Source organism: Barbus barbus, assembly GCF_936440315.1.
Source record: "Barbus barbus genome assembly, chromosome: 46".
Taxonomy (NCBI): Eukaryota; Metazoa; Chordata; class Actinopteri; order Cypriniformes; family Cyprinidae; genus Barbus; species Barbus barbus.
In genome coordinates this window covers 6,964,758-6,988,132 of record NC_136724.1, presented here as the reverse complement: position 1 = coordinate 6,988,132, position 23,375 = coordinate 6,964,758, and the positions used below count along the sequence as shown (strand labels likewise).

The following is a 23,375-nucleotide window of genomic DNA, read 5'->3' as shown; positions in this document are numbered from 1 at the left end:
TACTGTATCTATGGTTACAGTAACTGACTGATGAAATTCTGCTGACATTTGTGGTATTATTTCATTCTTTTAGCATGACGGCCTGCTACATGTGTTTGCTCTCACACTTTTTCTCTGTTGTAACTAACGTCTCCATCTATCATTGCTGTTAATTTTAGCTAATTAAGTAAATAAACAGCTTGTCCTTCATTCTAATTAATAGTGTTTGGTAAGTACTTCTATTACAATTGTTGTCCTCATGCCAAAATGTATTATTTTTTGCTTTATTACCCCCAAGTTTGGATGTTGTATAACTTTAAAGGGCTTTTATGAACTGAATTTATTCAGTTATATACTGTATAAAGGCTTGAGGCTTCCCATTGGAAATCTATAATTGAAGCAAACACTCAAACTACAGCCTATACGTCCACTAAGACAATATAATGGAACTATACTTACTTCAAAAGGTGTATGTGTCTCTGTACTTGATTTAGGATACCATTCTCTAGTACACAATGATCTGTTAATAAGTGAATAATGTCACCTCCAAAAAGAATCAAGCTAAATTAGTTGCTTTTCTGGAGGCAAGACATCCAGAACACCTTACAATTTTACCTGCCAGTTCATGAACAACTACAGCACAACAACCAAATGTTTATAGGCTGTTACATTTGTTAGATCGTTATGGAGATTTTCCCTCAAGACTAACTTGTTCTGTTCCTGCTGTACACATGAGAGTGTAAAGGTAACATATTCTCTGCAGTACCTCTAATTTGCAGAACATCTAAGCTGCTGTTAGGCTCTGCCATTCGCTGAATCCTATTAAGATACTAAAAGTAGATCCATGAACAGGGATAATCTTCATGGATGTACTGTAAACCCATACAGTGTTTTTTGTTGTTTTTTAACAATCAACAGAGAAAATGCAAAACAAAAACAACCAAAAAAACAAATGCAGAATACAGGGGAAAAGTCACATGAGAAGAGGCAGTGTATGCCTAACACTATAGCTATGCTCACAGATTTTTGCTTCACATGAACAGTAATTAACGGAGTGTGGAATACTTGTGGATTATTATACTATTTTTTATCAGTTGTTTGGATTCTCTTTCTGGTGGCACCCTTTATTTGAAGAGGATCCATTGGTGAGAAAGTGATGAAATTATTATTTCTCTATATCTTGGGTGGCCTGATGGGTGAGTACATATTCAGCATATTTAATTTTTGGGGTGAACTATTGTTTTAAGCTGCCGGGAACAGACAGGTTAGTTTCTGTAGCTTGAAATACAAAACTTTCTCTGAGTGAGACAGTTTTACTGACTCTCTCTCTCTTAAGGGAATTTAAATGTTCACTTCTGTGCCTGTGACCATGATTACAGATAAAAAGAAAAAAAAAAAGTAAAGGCTAAAAAGAGCTAAATTGTGTTTTATATGCATTATATGCATTTAAAATTGTGTTGTGTGAATGTGATTGTTGAGAAAACAAGTTTCCAAAAAAAAAAAAAAAAGGCTCTTATCAGCCTCCGTACGCAGGTGTCCCGGATGTGCAGCGTAGAGAAGTGCGCCTGCGCAGTCCACAGAGCTACATATCATACGGCTCGTTTTCACAGCTCTGCTGGTCGATGTTAGGATGTTGTACAGATCAGCTCTCTCTGTTAGCGGCTCACTCTCACACTCATTTAAACTCATAGCTCCGCTGCATTCACAGGCCTGCTCAGTTATGAACATGACTTCGTTTTTAGCGAGTTTTATGTATTTGTCGCTGTTATGTAGTAGCATATGCTGTGATAATGACACAGAAGAGGATGAGCACGACAAACACACATACACGGTGGAGATGTTCAATGACGCCGTCTCTGTTGCTCCACACTTCGTCATGTTCTACGCGCCCTGGTAAAACTGAACACTTATACATGCATATTTTCTTTATATTGAGATATATATATATATATATATAATGGTAAATGCAATGAGATCAGTGCCGTTGTATTGGTTCTGAGTTGAATTGCTGCGATGTTTGACTCCGTTAGCTCCTAGCCACTTTAATCTACAGAGACGCTCATTATAAACTCAATTTTGGATGAAGTTTCTAATGCACGTTCATATAAAGACAACTTTTTGACATTAGAGTGAGGATAGTACATTTTGATAAAAAGTTAAAATTCCTGCAGTCATTAAGTTTTAGTGTACGTGGCAGAGCATCAGTCACCACTTCCTCTTAAAAACAAAACAATGGTAGTACCATGGTCTTTTAAATGTGTGCAGTGCTAATACTTATTATTATTATTATTTAAGATTTATTAATGGTACCATGGTAATACCAGGACATTTAAAAAACAAAGCAAAAAAACACTGTTAATACTATTTAACCCAGTTCTATCTATGCAGTGGCATTATCTTTTTTTCCCTTCTTTGATGCTATTTAATCAAAACAGCCACAGTACTTGTGCTGTCAAAGCAAGAAGATACAAGTGATTCGCTAAACAATATTGCTGAATTAATACACCATCATAATCTTTATTCTGTTGGTTTTTTTTCTGAATACTGTATTTTATTGTATTCAAAAATTTTAGTTTTATGTTGAGAGCGATTCATTTAGGAAGATTTTTACCAATAAACTTAAAGCTAGCGCAGGTTTAAGAAGTCACTTTAGTTAGTAGTGGCTCATTGATCTGTTATCTTCTGAAAGTTTTGTAAGATGTGAGGGAATAATAGTATGATAAGTGTTGAATATGTTTGTGGTGTGCAGGTGTGGTCACTGTCAGAGGCTGCAGGGGACGTGGAACGAGCTGGCAGAGAAATATAACAGTATGGAAGCTCCTCCAGTGTATGTTGTGAAAGTCGACTGCACAAAAGACACAAAGTTTTGCTCCAGTGAGCATGGGATCCGTGGATACCCTACGTAAGCTTTATTTCTCAGAACTAAAAAGGTGTTTCACTTATGCAGAATGATTTCATATGCATGATTTATAATCACCTGACAGTCATGTACCTAAGGTAAAATTACATGTGGTTTGATTAATCATTGACTGACTAACTTGGTGTTTGTTTTACAGTCTGAAGTTGTTTAAACCTGACCAGGAGGCTGTAAAGTATCAGGGCCCAAGAGACCTGCAGGCACTGGAGAGCTGGATGCTGAAAACCCTTCAGGAGGAACCTGAAGTAAGATCATACACAGCTAAAATATTTGTATGAATAGAAACATATTCTTATATTTGATTTTAAAAGCACTTTGTGCAGTACATGGTCAAGGTGTAATTCTAAAATGTCACAATATTACAGTTCTTATTTTGTCTTTCCCCCATCTCACCCCAGGAACCCCAGACTGAACCCGAGCCTCCCAAAATCCCTGAACCCAAACAGGGCCTGTATGAACTCACAGCCACAAACTTCAAATCACACATCTCTAAAGGTAGTAGCCCACAACATCTTTTAACAATATTATACAGTCGTGGTCAGAATTATTGGTACCCTCGGTAAATATGATCAAAGAAGGCTGTGAAAATGAATCTGCATTGCTAATCCTTTTGATCTTTTATTTAAAAAAAATCACAAAAATCTAACCTTTCATTGGATAATAAGAATTTAAAATGGGGGGGAAATATCATTATGAAATGTTTTTCTCTAATACACATTGGCCACAATTAACAGCACCCTTTTATTCAATACTTTTTTGAACCCTCCATTTGCCAGTTTAACAGCTCTAAATTTTCTCCTATAATGCCTGATGAGGTTAGAGAACACCTGACAAGAGATCAGAGACCATTCCTTCATCCAGAATCACTCCAGACCGTTTAGATTCCCAGCTCCATGTTGGTGCTTCTTCTCTTCAGTCCACCTCACTCATTTTCTACAGGGTTCAGGTCAGAGGACTGGAATGGCCAGCAGAAGCTTGGTTTTGTGACCCATTTTTGTGTTGTTTTTGAGGTTTGTGTTTGGATTATTGTACGGTTGGAAGATCCAAGCATGGCCCATTGTAAGATTTCTAACAGAGTCAGTCACTTGTTGATTTTTTATCTGTTGGTATTTGATAGAATCCTTGAGGCCATGTGTCTAAACAAGATGTCCAGGACCTCCAGCAGAAATATAGGCCCACACAATCAAAAATACAGCAGTATATTTCATTGTAGACATGGGGTACTTTTTATCCCTGTGTTCACCAAACCCATCTTGAGTGTTTGCTGCTAAAAAGCTAATTTTTTTAGTTTCATCTGACCATAGAAGCCAGTCCCATTTGAAGTTCCAGTCGTGTCTGATAACTGAATATGCTGGAGTTTGTTTTTGGATGAGCAAGGATCATTTTTCTTGAAACCCTCCCAAACAACATGTGGTGATATAGGTGCTGTTTGATTTTTTTTTTTTTTTTTTTGGGGGGGGGGGGGGGGGTTCTGACCCCAAGACTCAACTATTTTCTGCAATTCTCCAGCTCTAGCTCTTTTCTTAAAGCCACTTCCCCACTTTGTGAAGCTCAATTATCGTTTGTTGCACATCAGAAATATATTCTTTGATTTTTATAATTGTGATGGATGATTAAGGGAATTTGGGCTTTGTTTTGCCTCCTATTTATATTTATGTGAAACAGGAAGCCACGGCTGGGTAATTTCATGTTCATAATCACCCTGGAGTGCTCAAAATTGTGAATATGAATGGGAATATACTTCAGAGATATTTTACTCATAAGAATTTCTAGGGGTACCAATAATTGTGTCCAGCGTGTATTTGAGAAAAAACATTTATTTCATATTGAGATTTTTGCCCATTTTCAATTGTTTTAGTTCAATGAAAGGTTAGACTTCTGTTTTTTTTTTTTTTTTTTTTTTTTTTTTTTTTTTTTTTAAATAAAAGATCAAAAGTATTAATAATGCAGGTTTGTTTTCAGAGCTGCCTTTGATCATATTTACCAAGGGTGCCAATAATTATGACCACAACTGTATTCAAATTTAAATTGCACAATATAATGTGTTGCACTATTGTAATGGTGTCTTGATACCACTTTCTTTCAACTTGGGTAAAACATTATTTAGAATTTGCTTTTTTCCCTTTATATTTTATTGGGTTATAAAGCTCTCTATGTCTAAGTGAAGCATTCATTAAAATTCACTACTTCACTGCTGACCTGCACGCATGAATGCAGTCTGGGAAAAAATGCCTGAAAACATCAATGACAATTATTACAATCTTTCAGTCCATACCGAATGTAGTGGTAGTAGTAAGACTGGGCGATGAAACACTATATTATTGAGTCGTGCTAAAATTTATGTAGATAATTAGCCTTTCCATTACAAGGTAATATTTGAGTCCTTAAAGCGATTTACAGGGGCATTTAAAAAAAAATAAAAAATTCTAACTTTATTGAGTGTATGTCACCTTTTGTCAAATTCAAAAGTGTTTTTCTTTTTTTTTTTTTTTTTTTCAAAATGTATAATAAAAAAAAATAGAATAAGTTACTGGTCAAATAAAATGAGTATTAATAAAATTAATTTGCACCACAGAGGAACACAGAAGTGGCATGTATAATTACAGACATTTAATGAGGCTCAGAGGTGGCATGAGTGCAATTAAATTCATACATTTATGTTGAGATTAATGTTTTAAATAACATTTTGAATGTAGAAATATTAAATGATTTAAATAAATGAAATTAATCAATAGCACATTTTCAAACCTAAATTATCATTAAAAGCCGTCATTCATCTTCATCTCTATCTCACAGAGTTCCATTATAATCAATGAATCTCTTATTTACATTGTGTCTGCACTTTAAAATGAGAGGATTTGTGAGCTTTCATAACTCAACACTGAACAAAACACTTTAAACGTAAAAACCATTGAAGCTCCCTGAATGCAAACACAAGTATATGCTATATTTCTTTCCCCATAAGTGGTAAATTAATATTGTGAAAAATATATATTGTATGATATGTTAAAAAAAAAAAAAAATAATAATATATATATATATATATATATATATATATATATATATATATATATGTAGTAGCAGTAGTATTTAAATTGTTTGTCACATAATTTCATTGAGCACCCATCAGGTTTTTAATTGGGGTCAAGTTATTCCCATAATGTTCTCTCTATGACAATACATTTGGCAGCAGAGTTGAATTATTGTCTTGGCTTTGGTACAGATCCAGCCTGTTCTCATAAACCCTTTTAATGTTACATGTTGCATCCGTTAGCCAAATAAATGATTCCTGTTTGGAGGAGAGGCAGGAAATGATGCTCTGGCTTTGACAGAATGGTTTATGCTAGGGGTCGACCGATATGTGTTTTTCAGGGCCGATACCGATTATTACAGACCAAGTAGACCGATAACCGATATATTGAACCGATATATATGTCTGGTGTGAAAATGAAAATGAATGTCAAAATTAAGAATAACAAGGGCTCTGACAAAAATGGCCTTCCCTAGTGTTGGTTGCACTTCTTACTCTTGTCTTCCCCCATGCATCCATCTACAATAAGGGTAATATATAAAGAGAGAGTTAAAAGTGGGGCCACTGTATGCTTCATGATTAAGCCCATGAATACTAAATACTACAGCTAAACAGCTAGGGGGAAATGTAAGTATTTGGCTTCAATAACTTACATGTTAGAAATGTATGTGTAATAGCATAACCTCTCATAATTCTTCATTAATTATTTTCGGTTGACTAAATCATAACCTACAAGAGGGGACTATTCAATTCATCATCTAATGCACATCGGTTGATTAATTTAAAAAGCGCAATGTATATAATACGTGTAAATAATTTGTCTTCATAGCTCCATTGTAGAAGTTGCGAAGAAGACCGCAACTATTTTAATGAAACTATAACACTAATAGCCTGTTATAGGCTCACTTGGTTCAATAGCCTATTGAAATGTCAATTGTCAATAGCCAATTTCCGTCATCATAATCTTGGACTATGTGACAGTATCTTAATCTTGGCCTATGTGACAGTATCTTAATCTTGGCCTATGTGACAGTATCTTAGTCTTGGCCTATGTGACAGTAATTTTCATTAGTTTTAATTTACAGAACAGTGCAAATGAAGGAATAAAACATTAATTTAATTTATCTTTTAATCAAATGAGAGTTGAACTCTATTTTTTGGCAAACAAATGTGTTTACTATTAAAATTAAAACATGTAAGAAATAGCGTATTGTGTGATTGTTCTTTTAAACAAAGGTTGTAATAATTGTAGTAGCATTAGTAAATAAACCGAACTTTTATTTTGACGGGTTGCCATGAGGACCTCTTAAGTTTCTGTAGCCTATTTATGATATGACGGTCGTTTTACTCAAACAAAACAGTCAAATGCTCATGAAGTAACTCTCAGAGCAGTTCTGGGGATGATGTTCATGTATTTATGTCCTCATTTAGTGACATGGCAGATGCGGAAAACACCGCGAGCGTCGCGCACTTCAGTGTGTGTGTGTGTGTGTGTGTGTGTCAAAACCGCGCGTCTGTGCCATTCACATATACAGAGACACGCCGAACATGCAGAATTCATATTTAAATAGTCTTTTAGCAGCTTAATGTTTACAGATAGTCCATATCATGAGTCGATTTAAGTGTACTGACCTACTTTTGATTAATTCATCCAAACTTTGACTAATTCCGTGACTCCGCGTTATACAGTAAATTCCATATGACTGGATTCCGCGATTCCCCCTGTGTTTCCCCCGTTTCGGAAATCATAAATAGATAATATTGAGGTTTTTACAACTTCAGTGTAGTGGATTGTAATTTATTGCAACTTGAGCAACGTCTGCTGCTGCCTTTGAGAGAGAATTGATGCGTGATGAAGCAGCACCAGTTAGCAAGCGCTTTCGGTGTGAGAGTGCCTTTAGTCTTCCACGTTGATTGGTCGGACTCCTGACTCTCAACCAATCAGATGAGCGGTGGGCGGAGACTGCTCTAGGCCACAGAGTGGTGAGTTCCGACAGGCTGCATCAGAGCCAAATAGCGCGTTTCATAATTAATTTTATCGGCACATCGGTTTTGAAAATGACCGATGCCGATTATCATAAAAATGCTTAATATCGGTGCCAATAATCGGCCAGGTCGATAATCGGTCGACCCCTAGCTTATGCTTCCCACCTTCAGATGTTGGAAGCACATGTTAACGATGTTGCTCAGCAAAAGTTTTTGTTATACATTTTCATTTATTGTACACATCATGCTAAATTAATACATTTCCACATTTCATAGCTGTACTGTGTACACATAATTCATGACATTTCTTGTCAACATCATATGGTTGTGGTGGGTGGCATGAGTGTTGCGTAGACTGGATATGAGATGACACTGTAAATTAATTTCTCTTTGTGCATGAATGTGCAGCCTGCAACACCACATTTTCTGCAGTCTGTGATCATTTTGATCAGTTATGATTAAAAACATTCTGTATTATTGTTATCGTACTTCAGACATGGATTCTTGTTGTATTTTGAGGCTGTAACCTTGCAATTCACCTCTATAGGTTCTCACTTTGTGAAGTTCTATGCACCGTGGTGTGGGCACTGCAAAGCCATGGCTCCAACATGGGAACAGCTCGCAACCAGCTTTGAGCATTCAGACAGTGTCAGGATCGGCAAGGTGAGAGAGGCCGTTGTGGTTTCTCTTGTTTTTTATCTATATTGCAAATTGACTTCTGTTTTTTGATATTTACGTATTTTGCTTGCTAAAGGTGGATTGCACACAGCACTATGAGGTGTGTTCAGATAATCAGGTTCGTGGTTATCCCACGCTGCTCTTCTTCACTGATGGAGAGAAGGTAAGAAATTCTAGAGTGGCATAATTTTTTAATTATGTATTGATATGTATACATGTTCAAAAGTTTGGGGTTGGTAGGATTTTTTATTTTTTTTTGAAAGTCTCATATTCAAGGCTGCATTTATTTGATTAATATATATTAAAATACCGTGAAATACTACAATTCAAATGAATAATTTCAATTTTCTAATGTGTTAAAATATAATTTATTTTTGTGATGGCAAAGCTGAATTTTCAGTACTTCAGTGTCTTCAATGTCACGCAAAATTTCGTATATAGAGTTTAGTATTTTGGCAAAAAAAGTTTTACTTTTTTTTATCATGTTAATGTAAAAAGTATTGTGTAATATAACTTGTTTGTTTGCTGGTTTTTATTGTATTTGTAATACTTGTATTTTTTTATATAGTTTTACCATGAAAATAGCCTAAGATGCTGACATGGCATTAAAAAAAATATACAACTCCTCAATATCACGTGATCCTTCAGAAGTCATTCTAATATGCTTATTTGGTGCTCAAGAAACATTTATTTATTATCATTATCAATACTGGAAGTTGCTTAATCCGCTGCAAAATATTTGTTGTGGGAACTGTGATGAATGCAATGTTCAAAAGAACATGTAGTCATTATTTGCTGTCCCTTTTGACCAGTTTAATGCATCCTTGAATAACTTTTCTTTTGCTTTTCAGATATTCTGTAACTTTTTCTATGCTTCCTACATTGTTACAACCATGAAGAAATTCCTGCACTATTTGTCACTTGTAAAATTGCAATGTTCCCATATAAGCGATTCAAATTGTAACTAGATGTTATGAATTAATAATGTTAATAAAAGTCTGATAGTTGTCATAGTGTTTACACTAAACGGTAACAGTAACTGTGCACATGCTGTGTGTTTTCAGGTTGATCAGTACAGAGGAAAGCGTGATCTGGATTCATTTAAAGAGTTTGTTGATAATCACGTAAAAGCTGCTGAATCTAAAGATGAACCTGTGAAAGAGGAGGAGCACGCTCACGAAATCCCACCTAGCGCTGAACCTGAAAAACAAGAGGTGGGTGTCTGTTTTAGTTTTCATACAATACAGATTTTGTTTGCAATTTCCTGCTTGGCACCATAGAGATTGGATTCGTTTGTGTATGCGGGCAGATGTTTGAACAGCGAGCTGCAGACTTTGGCCCGTAGACACGAATCTGCATCTTGAAACCAAGGTAGTAATTATGGGCAGAGCAGCTATTTCCTCCTGCTGATGCAAATGTGCATGTGTGCGTGCGCGTGGGTTGGTGGGCCGGAGTGGAAGGGGTGGGCGGGGAACTTAAAGAGCTGTTATTTTGTTTTGTTAATTGGCTTTCCTGTCTAAGCTTGTCTTTTATAAAGGGATTTTGGCTGGCTGGAATTGTTGGATGGCTAAAGAGTGTCCCTCAAGAGCTCTGTTTCAGAGTTCTCGTTTTTTTTTTTTAGTTGGAGGATTATTTTAAAAGATTGTAAACCGTTGCTGGTGCCTTTGAGATGAGACCTTGCTCTTCAACAAATGTTCAGAACTGGTGTTGTAATTAAGGAAACCATTCAGTGAGAGGTATTTAAACTTCAGCAGGATATGATCACCTGTGGAAATTATCTAGGGGTTCTACTATGAGTATGTTCTGCCTTGTGACACATTAGTGCTGTTAGTGTAATTAACACATTAGTTAACAAGAAATATGATGTAAAAGTTGAATGTGTACAAAATGTGCAGCCACTAATTTTTTTCTTTTTGTTTCTCTCAGTCTAATGTTCTGGTATTGACTGAGAGTAACTTTGATGAGACTGTTGCCAAAGGACTCGCCTTCATCAAGTTCTATGCTCCATGGTAAGTGTTAGTGCGGTTTAATTTGACATTTTTGCTGGTACTTTATCAATAGTCTAGTGGCAGGTGGGGCTGCCTGATATGACAAATAATTAATATATATAATAAAAAAACCTAAGCATCGATGTTATTTTGGGATTATTTACAGTGCCTATAGAGAGTCTTCATAACCCTTCATTTTTTCACATTTTGTTGTTGCGTTCTTATGTTAAACTGCTTTAAATTACTTTTTCCCCACATAAATCTACACCCCACTCACTGTAATGACAAAGCAAAAACTGTATTTATCTTATAACTTTGCAAACTTATTAAAAAGGAAACACTGACAAAATGACATTGCACAAGTTTTCATACCCTTTGCTTTGACACTTGAAATTTAGATCAGGAGCATTCCAGTTTCACTGGATCATCTTTGAGATGTTTCTATACTCCGACTGGAGTTAACCTGTGGCAAATTCAGTTGATTGGACATGATTTGTAAAGGCACACACACCTGTCTATGCAAAGTTTAACAGCTGAAATGGATGTCAGAGCAAAAACTAAGCCCTGAGGTCAAAGGAATGGCCTGCAGAGCTGAGAGACAGGATAGTGTTGAGACAGATCCGGGGAAGACTACAAAAAAAATAAAATCTGCTGTGTTGAAGGTTCACAGGAGCATTTGGCCTCCATAATCCTTCATGGATTAAGTTTGAAACAATCAGGACTCTTCCTAGATCTAGCCTCCTGGCCAAACTGAACAATTTAATGAGAAGGGTCTTGGTTAGAGAGGTGATCAAGACACTGATGGTCACTCTGGTTGAGCTCCATGATCTTATATGGAGATGGGAGAAACTTACAGAAGGACAAACATCCCTGCGACACTCCACCAATCTGGGCTTGATGGCAAAGTGACCAAACTCAAGTTTCTCCTCAGTAAAGATACATGAAACCCTGAAAGATACATGATTGGAATTTACAAAAATACACCCAAATAACTCTATGAAAAAAAGATTCTGTGGTCTGATGAACCTCAATTCCTTATTCATGTCTGAGGGAAGCCAAGCACCGCTTATCATGATATAGATAACATGGTTTTCATGCTACTGATATGAACAGTGTGAAGTTGTTCGTTTAGTCACTGACTTGATTCACTAATGCATAAATGGCAGTAAACCACTTTGCGACAAAGAACGTCTGTACATGAGCCCTGACACATCACACGGATCAAGATGGTCATGAAATGCAGTTTCAGATTTTTATATCATGTTTCTCAAAGTTGGTTTATACAATTTGCTAAGTTTTTTTTTTCCCACCAAAACCCTAACAGACTAACCTAACAACAGAACACATCTTATTGCATACGACGATGACATTTGGATTCCAAATCCAGGTTTTTCAGAAGGGTATAAAATGATCATTTATATTTTAAACTGAGGAGTTAGTTTTGATTTATTTTATTGTAAAGTAACCTCTTATGTAATTATTACAAACATTTTGATTCTTCATTTAATGACCCTTTTAAGCTATATTGCCAAGCCCTGCGCAGTGACAGACATGTGTTTGTGTGTATATCCCCTCCCCTATCTGTTCCTCTCATCTTAATGTTTCCTTAGTGGCTGAGCAAAAGACCCGCCACTCCCTGATTGGCTGAGCTTGACCTCTGGGGTTCAGCGACTCACGCGATGTGTGTTTGTGCATTTAAGGTGTGGTCACTGCAAAAACCTGGCCCCTACCTGGGAGGATTTATCTGAAAAGGAGTTTCCTGGTCTGACCGATGTGAAGATTGCAAAAGTGGACTGCACCGTGGAGAGAACGCTCTGCAACAGATACTCTGTGAGTGCAGCTCATTTAGTCTGGATCTTAGTCACATTTTATTCCCTGATGGGTGGCAGGGCGAGTAACAAGTCTTGTGGATTGTGGATGTTTGAGGGATGGGGTCAACATAACTTCATATTAGTGGCAGAGAGGCATTTTTTGAAATTAGGACTTTTTTTTTTTTTTTTTTAAGCTTGTTCCAAAAACTTGTGTGCTGCTTTATTTCCAACCACAATTTCTGTCTACTAGGAATGGAAACTGTAACAAATGTTTCTATACAGGTTTCAGTCTCATTCCATCTGATGATTCTAGTTACAAATCCTTCCATTAATGATTTTTTTTCATACTTTTGATAAAGCAAAGTCATTTTTTTTCTTTTTTATTAAGCGCATACACAATAAAAAGTGCCAGTTTTTATTTTTATTAGTTTTTAGCTGCTTTTTGCCTTGGAAGCTGAAGTTGCGTTAAATTCTAAACACACTGAACCGCAGAACTAGACAGATTTGGAGCGCTCTACGTGACTCAATGTGACCAGCTACTTCCATTGACATTTTGAAGCGTGTATCCTATGCACCCTTTTCTGTCCCTGAGATGTGAATGACAGTGAACAACAAAACTGAAGCAGGTCACATGACAAAGCTAACATGGTGGATATAGTACATCCAGATTCTGATTTTCAAATCAAATGTAGTAGCTACTAAGTATGCAGTTTTAGCTTGGCTTCGTGTTTAATTAGTACACACAATATTAATGCAAATAAATATTTGATCATTGTTCTCTATAGGTGCGTGGATACCCAACTCTCCTGATGTTCCGGGCGGGGCAACAGGGGGAGGAGCATAATGGAGGGCGGGACTTAGAGAGCTTACACAATTTTGTTATGAAGCAAGCTAGAGATGAGCTGTAACTCCTCCCTCATTTTCCATTTCACAACATATCCTCTACAAAGCAACACTATCTACATTTACCATACTGTCAAATGGACTGCTTTTTCTTTATTTCTGTCCCTCACCTGCTAAAGTGAGCACAGTCTTCTCCACATGATAAAATATGAATGTACATGATTTCATCTCGGATCAGTTGATGAGATAATTAGCGATTACAACCACAGACTTTTGATTTTGCCCTTTCTCTGGTAAAACAACAGCAGTATGTCACTGTTAAGATCATTACATCAATTAAGGTGCATATTTTTTGGAAATTCAGCTTAGTTTGCTATCAGCTAAGAAAATATGACCTCAGGGAGACCATTTAAAGAAAACAATGACATGTACCTGCTGTGATTTGTGTTCTTTCCTCCATTCAGTGTAAAATACTATATGATACACACTTGCAAACAGCACTTTGACCATGTACATGGTTTTTCTGTTGGCGTTTCAAATGTTTCTGTTGGGGTCTTAGGTTTTGAATTGGTTGTATTGTTCAGAATATTAAAAAAATCTTAAATAAACCAGACTAAGGTAGTTTGTTAGCCAGACTGGGAGACCTGTTTAAACCAGCCAAGACCAAGATGGTGATTAGCTGGTTGGCTGTAATTATCAAACCAGGCCAGTCGTAACCAGCTTGATGGCCAGCAAACCACATTAGGCTGGTTTCTTTGGTTAATTTGTCTTTAAAGCTTCTTAATATTCTTATAGGCATATGAATGGGGTAAATACATTTAGACATGTCCCCAATTGTGCCATTATGTAATACATTTTTGTCATTTCTCAACACTAAAGTGAAAGAATGCAAAATAGATCATTTTTGCTGTATAATGACGGTTTATGGAAATATGGTTTACTAACAGTAGAGGTTGTGAAAGCATTTATGGTACATTATTTTTTTTCTTCGATTATTCTGCAGCTGTGGCTTTTATTAATTTTCCCATGTCATTTTTCCTTTGATTAGATTTCTTTATTAGACTCTGTTTGAGACTCTTTTTTTTCCCCCCCCTTTGTAATTCAGTCTTGATGGCTTTCACATGCAGTCAAGAACTTTTATTATTATTATTATTATTATTGAACTGCTTAAAACACTTTGTGATGGTGAAACTGAGACGCTACCGTAGCCTGGTATCATTGCTTGAAGAATGCTGATAGACTCGTATGTGTTCTCTGATGCTCTCCAGTGGTTTCATTGATTTAAACAAATGTAATTGACATTTTTCCTTTCAAATATTCCCACACCGAGATGTTTATTTTTCTCTTTTACTGGATCTGAAAGAGAAGGAAGGGAAAAGCAATCAGAGAAACCGCATATATTCAGTGAAGTCTTTATGGGAGGCACATGGTCAAGGCCGAACTCACTGAAAAATGCAGTATTTTTGTCCTGTGTGAGAGGGGTACACACACTGCCTGGGGGTTTTTGTACAAAAAAAAGGCATGTTGTGACAAATTTCATAATAAAATGTCTTTTTCCAAAAATAGCAGTTTTTAATTTTTCCTTTACTCTTGCTATATGATCTCTGTGCTATATGATTCATAAAAAGAACAATAAATAAACTGTAAAATGTACAAGTATTTACACACAAGCATCCAAATATGGTTGAGACATGTAAACAGCAGTTTATGGGAGGTATGTGATATAACTAGGAGTAGGAGTTGTAAAAAATTTACTATTTCAAAAATTGTTCTACTTTTACTACCCTAAAATTCAATTTTTGCAGCAGAATTTGAGTACAGATAAGCCTACTGGCAACCAACAGTACAACCCAATACCACAGTGATGTGGCCACTGTTGATGTGAACCAAGCAGTCAAGGTTTGGCTGGCTGGCATGGTCCCGTTGGCTTACTGGGGTCCTGATCCATTGAGATGAATGGAAATGCAAACAGCATTAAAATTTGCTTAAACGTAACTGAATTATTTGGTTTCAGTATTGGTATAAAAATTGAAGCGATTATCGATTCCCAAATTACAAAGGGCAAATATAAAATATATTGCTACAATGATGATAATAGACCTATATTGCCTGTCCAGCGAGAGTTTTGTACCATGCAGCGACTCACAGTGAAAAAAAGATGGACAGCTGCATATTAAAAGTTTGACAATAAATAGACATGAGATGGAAAATCTACAGCCCATGTGAGTACGATGGCACAGAATACAGCTTTGTTGCTGAAAAACCTTAAATTATTTGTAGGTCCTCGTGTATTATGGGAAGTTTTGGATGTAAGCCATCCGAGGTGCAGGTGTTGCAGGGAAATTATAGATCTGTGGTGTCGGACGGCATCAAATAACAGTTCCATCCTTGGAACGGCAGCATAATGGTTCCGTTCAAGTGTGTAACCACTCGCTCTGACTCACCGATGCAAACCACAGGTAGTGCAGAGCAAATATTGAGAAACTTAAAATAATTAGATTTTTGGAGACCTAAAATAGAGTCCTGTGGGTTCAAGTGACTTCATCAAAAATACACAAAGCAGCAGAAAGTTTCCTGTTCTGATGTCTGTGCTTTGGGACATAGTAATTTATACGTTTCCGATCATATCATGAGGAATCAAAGTTTCTTTTGAAATAAAAAAGCTACAGTAACTTTCAGAACTCAAACTGTCTATTTATATTGGGGAGGGAGTTCCTGAAAGTTGCAAAAAACGATTTGTTCTGAACTTCTGGAACTTTCAAACATCAGAAAGATACAAAGTCTAGTCCTAAAGGCACAGCAGCAAAAAAAGTATCCCGTTTAATTCGAAGGATCAGAATGAGGGTGGGGAAAAAAAGTCATGAACTGTTTTGACTGTTTTGTAACACAAGTAGATCTTAGAAAATCAATTATAGTGTTATGATGCAACCCCTTTAAATATTTGATAAGTGAAACAATTTTAAATACAGACTGCATTTTAGCTCATAATTTACATTTAGTTCATGTGTCTTTGTTTTAGACTGAAGGCATCAAGTTCATTTTCTGTTTATAGATTCACATGAACATCCTCTTGGCACTTTGTAGGATCCGAAATGTCACGAGAAATGGCCATATGTGTAAAAATGAGAAGCAGCAAACCTGGATCCACCGTAGAGACATTCTCTCACATTTGTCACATAATGCTTGCTTTTCGCATCAGTCTTATTTCGTTTTGTCAGTCCTCACAAACATTTGTCTCTGCGGTGCAGCGGTCGGGCAGGACGGCACGTGTCCCTTGTGTCAGTGGCAGCCGCACGCACGCACCACCATGTTCTTGTATTTTTTCAGAATGACGTTGGAGTTGTCATCATAGTAGAGCACAGAGATTGCATGCAGTTTGGTGGGAGCGCAGCATGGCTTTGGAACATTCTCTGGATTCATCAGATGGACCTGAAAAGTGGAGCAAGATATTTTTTTTACACTCACTACTGTGAAATAAACGTTAAAAATACTTTTTCAGTTTATTTTATAAAGTAGGACTTACCAGTGTCTGTACTATAGCATGATTAGTAGCATTCATATGGGCGTTTAGGGGAAAAGAGCATTCTCCATCACAGTAGTTTGCTGCATAGCCTTCAGGTGCAATAATCCAGTCCTGACAAACATATATTTAAATCAATCGGGATGCTCACACTACAAATATTTTAAAATAGATTAAACACTCATTCGGGAAAATTATTAATAATTTGTTTTATATCCATATGTCCACTGAAGGCTGATCCAGTATGTTTGGAAGCCAGTTTCCGCCACTGAATAAAAAATAAAAGTAATTGTGACTTTATCTCACAATTCTGACTTTTTTCTCATAATTGCGTGATACAAACTCGCAATTCTGACTTTTTTTTTTCTCAGAATTGTGATATAAACTCACAGTTCTGAGAAATAGTCAGAATTGCATGATATAAACTAAAAAGAAAAGGTCAGAACTTTATAACTCGCAATTGTATGTCTCGCAATTGTATGTCACGCAATTCAGAGAAAAAAGTCAGAATTGCGAGTTTATATCTCGCAATTCTGACTTTATAAATCGCAATTGCAAGTTTATATCTCACAATTTTGTGAAAAAAAGTCAGAATTGTGAGATATAAATAACCTCTTTTTTCTTTTTTATTTTATTCAGTGGCGAAATGAGCTTCCATAAGTATGAGATTTGGAATAGCCATTATGCAAATGTTCTTCATCTTTACCTGCCAGCCCAGTTCTCTGAAGCTGACGTACAGTTCATGCTTTCTGCAGGCGGTCTTCTGATCACTGCTGTTGAAATCTGCTATTCACAGAGAAGAGAGACGAAGAAGTATTAACCTCTGCTAGGTCACAGTATAACATACATTTAGTTCTTATACTTCCATGGTCAATTTGTCTTAAAGGGATCCCTTGTGAAAAAGAAGTGTGCTTAATTGTATTGAAATGTGCACTTGCACTTCAAATGTTAAAAGTATATTTTAAAAATGCACTTGCAGATAATATAATAATAAAATAAGTACACATTTAAAATGTGTACTTTGTAATAATGTTACTGTATTAAAGTTAAATGTTGGACTTTAAAGTACATTTTAAATAATGTTATAATAGTCTTTTGTTGCACTTTAAAGAAGTACACTTGCTTTGATGTGTTGACTAACATACTAAAGCACACGTACAGTACTTGATTATAATTTTAACTGTAACTGTGTTATTTGTTATTATAGTTAAAGTTAAATATTTTAAATGTTTATATATATATATATATATATATATATATATATATATATATATAAATACATGACATGTAAGTATATTTTAATTTACCATAAATGCTTAGTCAGTACATCCAACAATACACTTTGTTCAAAGACAATAGGCAAAATTACAGTAGGCAATGAAATTACAGTTGTACCTACTTAAGTGGGTCAAAAAAGCACTCTTACATTCGGCTAATTACATTTAAACTATAATACATTTTCATTTAAGAAATTAACTTGCAGTTAACTGTCTAAAAACAGTACACTGCAGTATATTCGTTTAAAGAATATTATTTCCATAATAAGTACTCTTTATAAAAGAACCCAAATTGCAGAATGACAGCCTCACTTTTCACCGTCATTGTATACAATGGAAATGAATAGTGACTGAGTTTATATTTTTAGCCTTACTTTGTGCTACATGTAAGAAAGAAAGTCATACAGATACAGAAGGCATTTCTTGCCAATCATTTGAAAAGTATTTTGTGCACTTTTAACCAATAGGGTGCCTTAAAATCCCAAAGTTTGTCTTAATGCAAGTTTGAAGTGAGCCTGCTAACTTTGTCAATGTCACAACACATTTGCTGTGCAACATAATGTGCCCAATACATGTCACTGTCAACAACATTTACAGTTTGTTTCAATTATCTGTGCCGCCCCACCCTTGTGTCCTGTTAGCTGCATGTCAACAGCAGGTAGGTTTGGGTTTTCTGAAGGGGAAGGTCATCTCTGGCACTGACTCTTGCTCTGAATTCAGACTCTGACACATTCTTTCCACTGGTGTGCTCATATGCACTTTTTTGGGTAATTTTTGCTAAGTGTGGTGGAGTGGGTGGAGAGAGAGAAAGCTATGATATCAGTTCAGGCCAGCTGCAATCCCTTCCTGTTTTTTTGAGTTCCCGTCCCAAAGAGCAGCACTTTGCCCATCCATAGATCTTACTGACCAAAACAGTAGCAAGACATGCCATTCAAGACGAGTAGTTAGAGGAGGTGCCACCTCTATAGCATTCAATCAAATGTACCCCCCAATCCCATATACACCACACTTTCTGAGAACGTGCTTGCTCTTACACTGTTTGTTTTCTTTTTAAACAAGCTGCTGAAGCCTCCCTAATGAAACCATACTGCAATTCATTACTGTAATGACATTATGATGTAAGTAAATTTAATTTACTGCTCTCGTAAAACAAAATAAAATATGTTGATTCAACATGACAATGAAAATCTGTCATTTAATACAGCTAAGAAAAGCAACTGATGAACACACCTGTTAGAATAAATGTTTAACGCTTTAATTGTGTATTTAGTAATGTAAAGATGTGACACAACAAATCTTCTTTTTTTTTCTCTTACAGCACACAAAATGTAAGTTGGTACAATGAGATCACATTTACAGGAAACACATTGTAGGACAGTAGATGTAAACCGCTCTAGGGGGGATGTCTAAATTACACTAGCTTATGACAGGGGTACCCCAGGGTTCGATACTTGGCCCCCTTCTCATTATATACAATAAATGCAACTTAGCCAGCCTGGCAATTCCACCAAATATCACAGTCCATCTGGGCTCAATAACACTAACATCATGCAAGTAAGTAAGGTGCCTGGTGGTAGAGTTTAATGAAGAGCTTAACATTACCCACTACGTCGCTATGACTGCCTAGCTAGGCAGATCTGCATTCTTCAATGTCACCAAGATCAGAACTTTCCCTTGTTCAAAACCATTGCCATTTCAAGACTGGACTACTGCAGTGCTTTATTAGGCAACCTTCCAGCTAGCACAACAAATTCAAATTATCCAGAATCCAGACCAATGGTACCATCACAACTGGGGACCTTTCCAAAACATTCACACCCACTTGTTGAAGTGATCTTCGACACTCCACCCAAGCAGCTGAATCCCTTACAATAAGACACAGCATTTCCCTGAGCACTTAATATGCAACCATCTACATTGCAGAACCCTCTGACACTCACAACACTCACTGAATCCTCAAAGAATACTTATCTTTACTTATAAGTTGCTTTGAATAAAATGATCTGGTAAACAAGTAGAGTAAATTAATAAGACCCAAACCCAGCTACTTATAATTAAACTAGGCATTCTACAGATGCAAATGAATTATAAAATTTACACAAAGACTTTTTTTGTGTCAAATGATACTTGATAATGCAGAAAGACGATTATTTAATTTAAGCAGTGGTTCTAGATATTTAGTTGGAACTAAGTTTGCATTGCATATTTCCTGTGTTTTAAGTGCCCCTATTATGGGTTATGAAAGGTTCATATTTTGGTTTTGGGAGTCCCCAACAACAGGCTGACATGCATGCAAGGTCAAACAACAATTTGTTTATAATATGCATTTGTTTTTACCTTATTTGCTCAACAACTCCCAAACGATTCACTCAAAGATGAATTTTTCCAAACCCCTACTTTGCGTGATGCTAATCTGCGGTGATTGGTCCGATTGGTCGATTTCAGCGTTTGTGAGCGCAGTGCTGCTTTGTGTACAGCGTTACTGGGGAAACAGCTATTTTTACCGCTCCAAAAGTGGCACTTAGTGGCAAAGAATGAATTTGTATTTTCATTCAGACCAATGCGAAAATCAAGTTTCCCCGGGCAATATGTTAACGTTTCATGTTGATGTCAATGTGAAACGGCTTGGGATTCGTTTTAAAAACGACTCATTTCAATGATTCAGAGTCGAGTCTTTATTTTGAGAGACAATAACTTTATACATGGTGCACTTTCAGATTTAAAACTTTTCAGGATGTTTTCATTCACTTACAGCTGTGTTACACACTGCATGAAAGGTCATTTTCAAAAATCCATAATAGGGGCACTTTAAATATAATTAGATTATCTTTGAAACAGAGGAGCTTTTTCAATATAATTGCAAAAATCTGTCAAATTAAACATTTACAAAAGGGACAAATGTCATAAAATGGGGAAAACCTATATTCAGCTAAAAACGTTCCTTAAACATTGTCTATGAGTAATGTAGAGTAGAAATTAAGGCTGTAACCGAAACCACATGGTGAGTGTGTAGGCAAATCTCTGAGGTCATTCGAAGTACTCAAAAATCATCCAGTGCTAAGGTGTTTCCCACTTTCTCCTTTATGAAGAAGGTTTGTTCAGTCCACTGTTGATGCAACTGGTTGGCAAAAGCTTCCTGGTCCTCATTTTATTTGACCAGTACATTTTCATGTTTGCACCACAGCCAAGCAAAGTTTGTCCAAACAATGGAAGACAAGGGCCTGAGCAAGACACTTAACCCCTAGTTGCTCCAGAGGCGTGCGACCTCTGACATATATAGCAATTGTAAGTCGCTTTGGATAAAAGCGTCAGCTAAATGAATAAATGTAAAATGTAAATGTAAGGGCAACCCTTTTGAAAGCAGTCATAATTTCTAATGATGCTAATGGTAAATACTATTGTACAAGTAACTATTGTAGTTTACAGTAATTTTCATGGATGAAAGAGTTAAATATATTCCGTATTGACTGCAGATTATTTTAAATAATTTCTCTTCAATCTATAGGTACTGGGTTTGAAGCTTGGAATATAGTGTGAAATCGCTGGCCTTTTTAGACCCCAAAGTAAGACCCCTTCTTGTATTTCTCTCACTCTGTCTGGCAGGACTAGGGTAAATATTTACTGAGATAAATCCGCCAGCAGGAGTGGCCCCCGAGCTCTCCCGAGAGGCCTTTTAGTCAGTCCCCCAGGGGTCTCCTTCCTCTCTGATCCCGAGCAGTGAACCTGTCTTACACAGACCCCCAACTGCGACATTTATAGTCAAGAATGTTCTACACCTAACCACAGACCTGAGAATGAGGCCAAACTACAACCCGAGAATGGCAGATTTTGACACACTAGTTTCACACACACACACACATACACACACACACACACACACATACATATGGGAAGTTGACATCCTGTGGTGTGACATGCTATACTCCATCTATTTTGCTATTTCATACTAAGAATATTGCACTTTTTAAAGTTGTTTGTCCAACTTCTTAAACGGGTTGCTCTCTTGAAACCTTAAGAACATGTCTGGGTTATATTTCTCTCCAAAAATCTAAAGGCAAAAACAAGATATATTTTGCTATAAAAATTTTAGGATCAATATTTACTACCAATAATATTATATCATAGTTTCTATTTTGTCTGGACTGCATTCATCACTTAACATTATGAGAACTATAAACAAACACTGGATGTATAATGCTAATGGGTGTTAGTGTTTTATTTATTGTTTGTTTGTCAATTTTAATGATCTTAAAACAGGCCTCATCTTTATGCAGAATATAATTTATTGACTTGACTTTGTGAGATTCACCCAAATATGATGCATCTGTGTATTCAACATACATTAGAAAAAAGATTCACAGATAAACACACTGCATTCACATACACCGGTTTTGTTTACCGCCGCCTTTTCTTTATCTACTGCCGCTATTTACAGTCAAGGGCTCTTTAGGAGTAAAGCAGATATTTAAGCAGATAGTGTGGAGTTTCATTGAGTGTAAAGGCCAGATTTGTGGTACCCCATAAAGCGCTTTTCTTCCTGCCTGTAAAATTTAATGCCACACTGTTACTGCTGTGAGTGGGTCTTGTGGGCCTCTGGCCTTCGAATGAAGACCGCTGCCTGCTTATCATATGTAGGAATGGCTATTATAAGTCATTTAAAGTGATAGTTCACCCCAAGATTAAAATTCTGTCATTTACTCACCCTTAAGTTGTTCCAAAACTATTTAATTTGACAGTTACAGCCAAAAACTGTCAAAATCACGTGCCAAGATACACATGTGGTTTCTTGACCAAAAGACAAAAACATGGTAACTGCAACAAAACCTCAAAGACCCTCTGTCACAAAAAGCTTCTCCTTGGAGCAATTACACAATGACATTCCTGGTGGTGACTGCATGCTGGAGTAATGGACACGGTGTTCCGCATGGAATAACATCCATCCTGGAAAGAGCTGAGGCAGGGAAGCTGTCTCACCCCACTGCCATGATGACATGAAAGAGAATGTGAGTGCTGTCTGCGTCCATGTGAAGTTTATCTCTCTTCCTGTCTTTCATCACTGTGGTTATTAAACCTCCATCCCCAGAGCTAGCCGATGTCTAATTACACCAACGGTAAACAAAAGGAGGGTTGAGGGAGGGGGAGATGAAAAACCGCAGCTGGACAGTGCCGTGTTATTATAATTCTTTAAGCGATACTGTTAACGTGGTCAGGCATTTTAGCCCAGCACCTAATAACAGCTCGGAGGTAATTACAGGTCTAGCGCTGGGGCGGCACAAACTGAGCTGAGCTAGACGCTTGTTAACTTCCCTCAGGCCAAAGGCCGGCGAGTTCCCCCGCATCTCTAG

At 36.6% G+C, this 23,375-nt stretch overlaps 2 protein-coding genes across 4 annotated transcripts in view; one reads left to right on the top strand and one right to left on the bottom strand.

The window, feature by feature from the left end:
- Positions 1-1,653: 1,653 nt before the first annotated feature.
- On the top strand, positions 1,654-14,855 carry LOC306865066 (thioredoxin domain-containing protein 5-like). Its single transcript, XM_079409426.1, has 10 exons — positions 1,654-1,872; positions 2,729-2,881; positions 3,036-3,141; positions 3,295-3,391; positions 8,461-8,576; positions 8,668-8,754; positions 9,656-9,805; positions 10,518-10,600; positions 12,280-12,409; positions 13,176-14,855. The coding sequence occupies exons 1-10, from the start codon at positions 1,700-1,702 to the stop codon at positions 13,296-13,298; spliced, it is 1,218 nt and encodes a 405-aa protein (XP_079265552.1). The 5' UTR covers positions 1,654-1,699; the 3' UTR covers positions 13,299-14,855.
- Positions 14,545-23,375, bottom strand: part of LOC306865065 (bone morphogenetic protein 6-like) — a 49,563-nt gene continuing 40,732 nt past the window's right edge. Inside the window, exons 5-7 of one of the 3 annotated variants that reach the window (XM_079409423.1) lie at positions 17,460-17,539; positions 16,757-16,867; positions 14,545-16,662 (exon numbers count right to left, since the gene is read on the bottom strand). In XM_079409423.1, the coding sequence (XP_079265549.1) occupies positions 16,513-16,662; positions 16,757-16,867; positions 17,460-17,539 (341 nt within the window). In that variant the 3' untranslated portion in view covers positions 14,545-16,512. The remainder of the gene's footprint in view (positions 16,663-16,756; positions 16,868-17,459; positions 17,540-23,375) is intronic. The other 2 variants (XM_079409424.1, XM_079409425.1) reach the window with 2 other exon arrangements.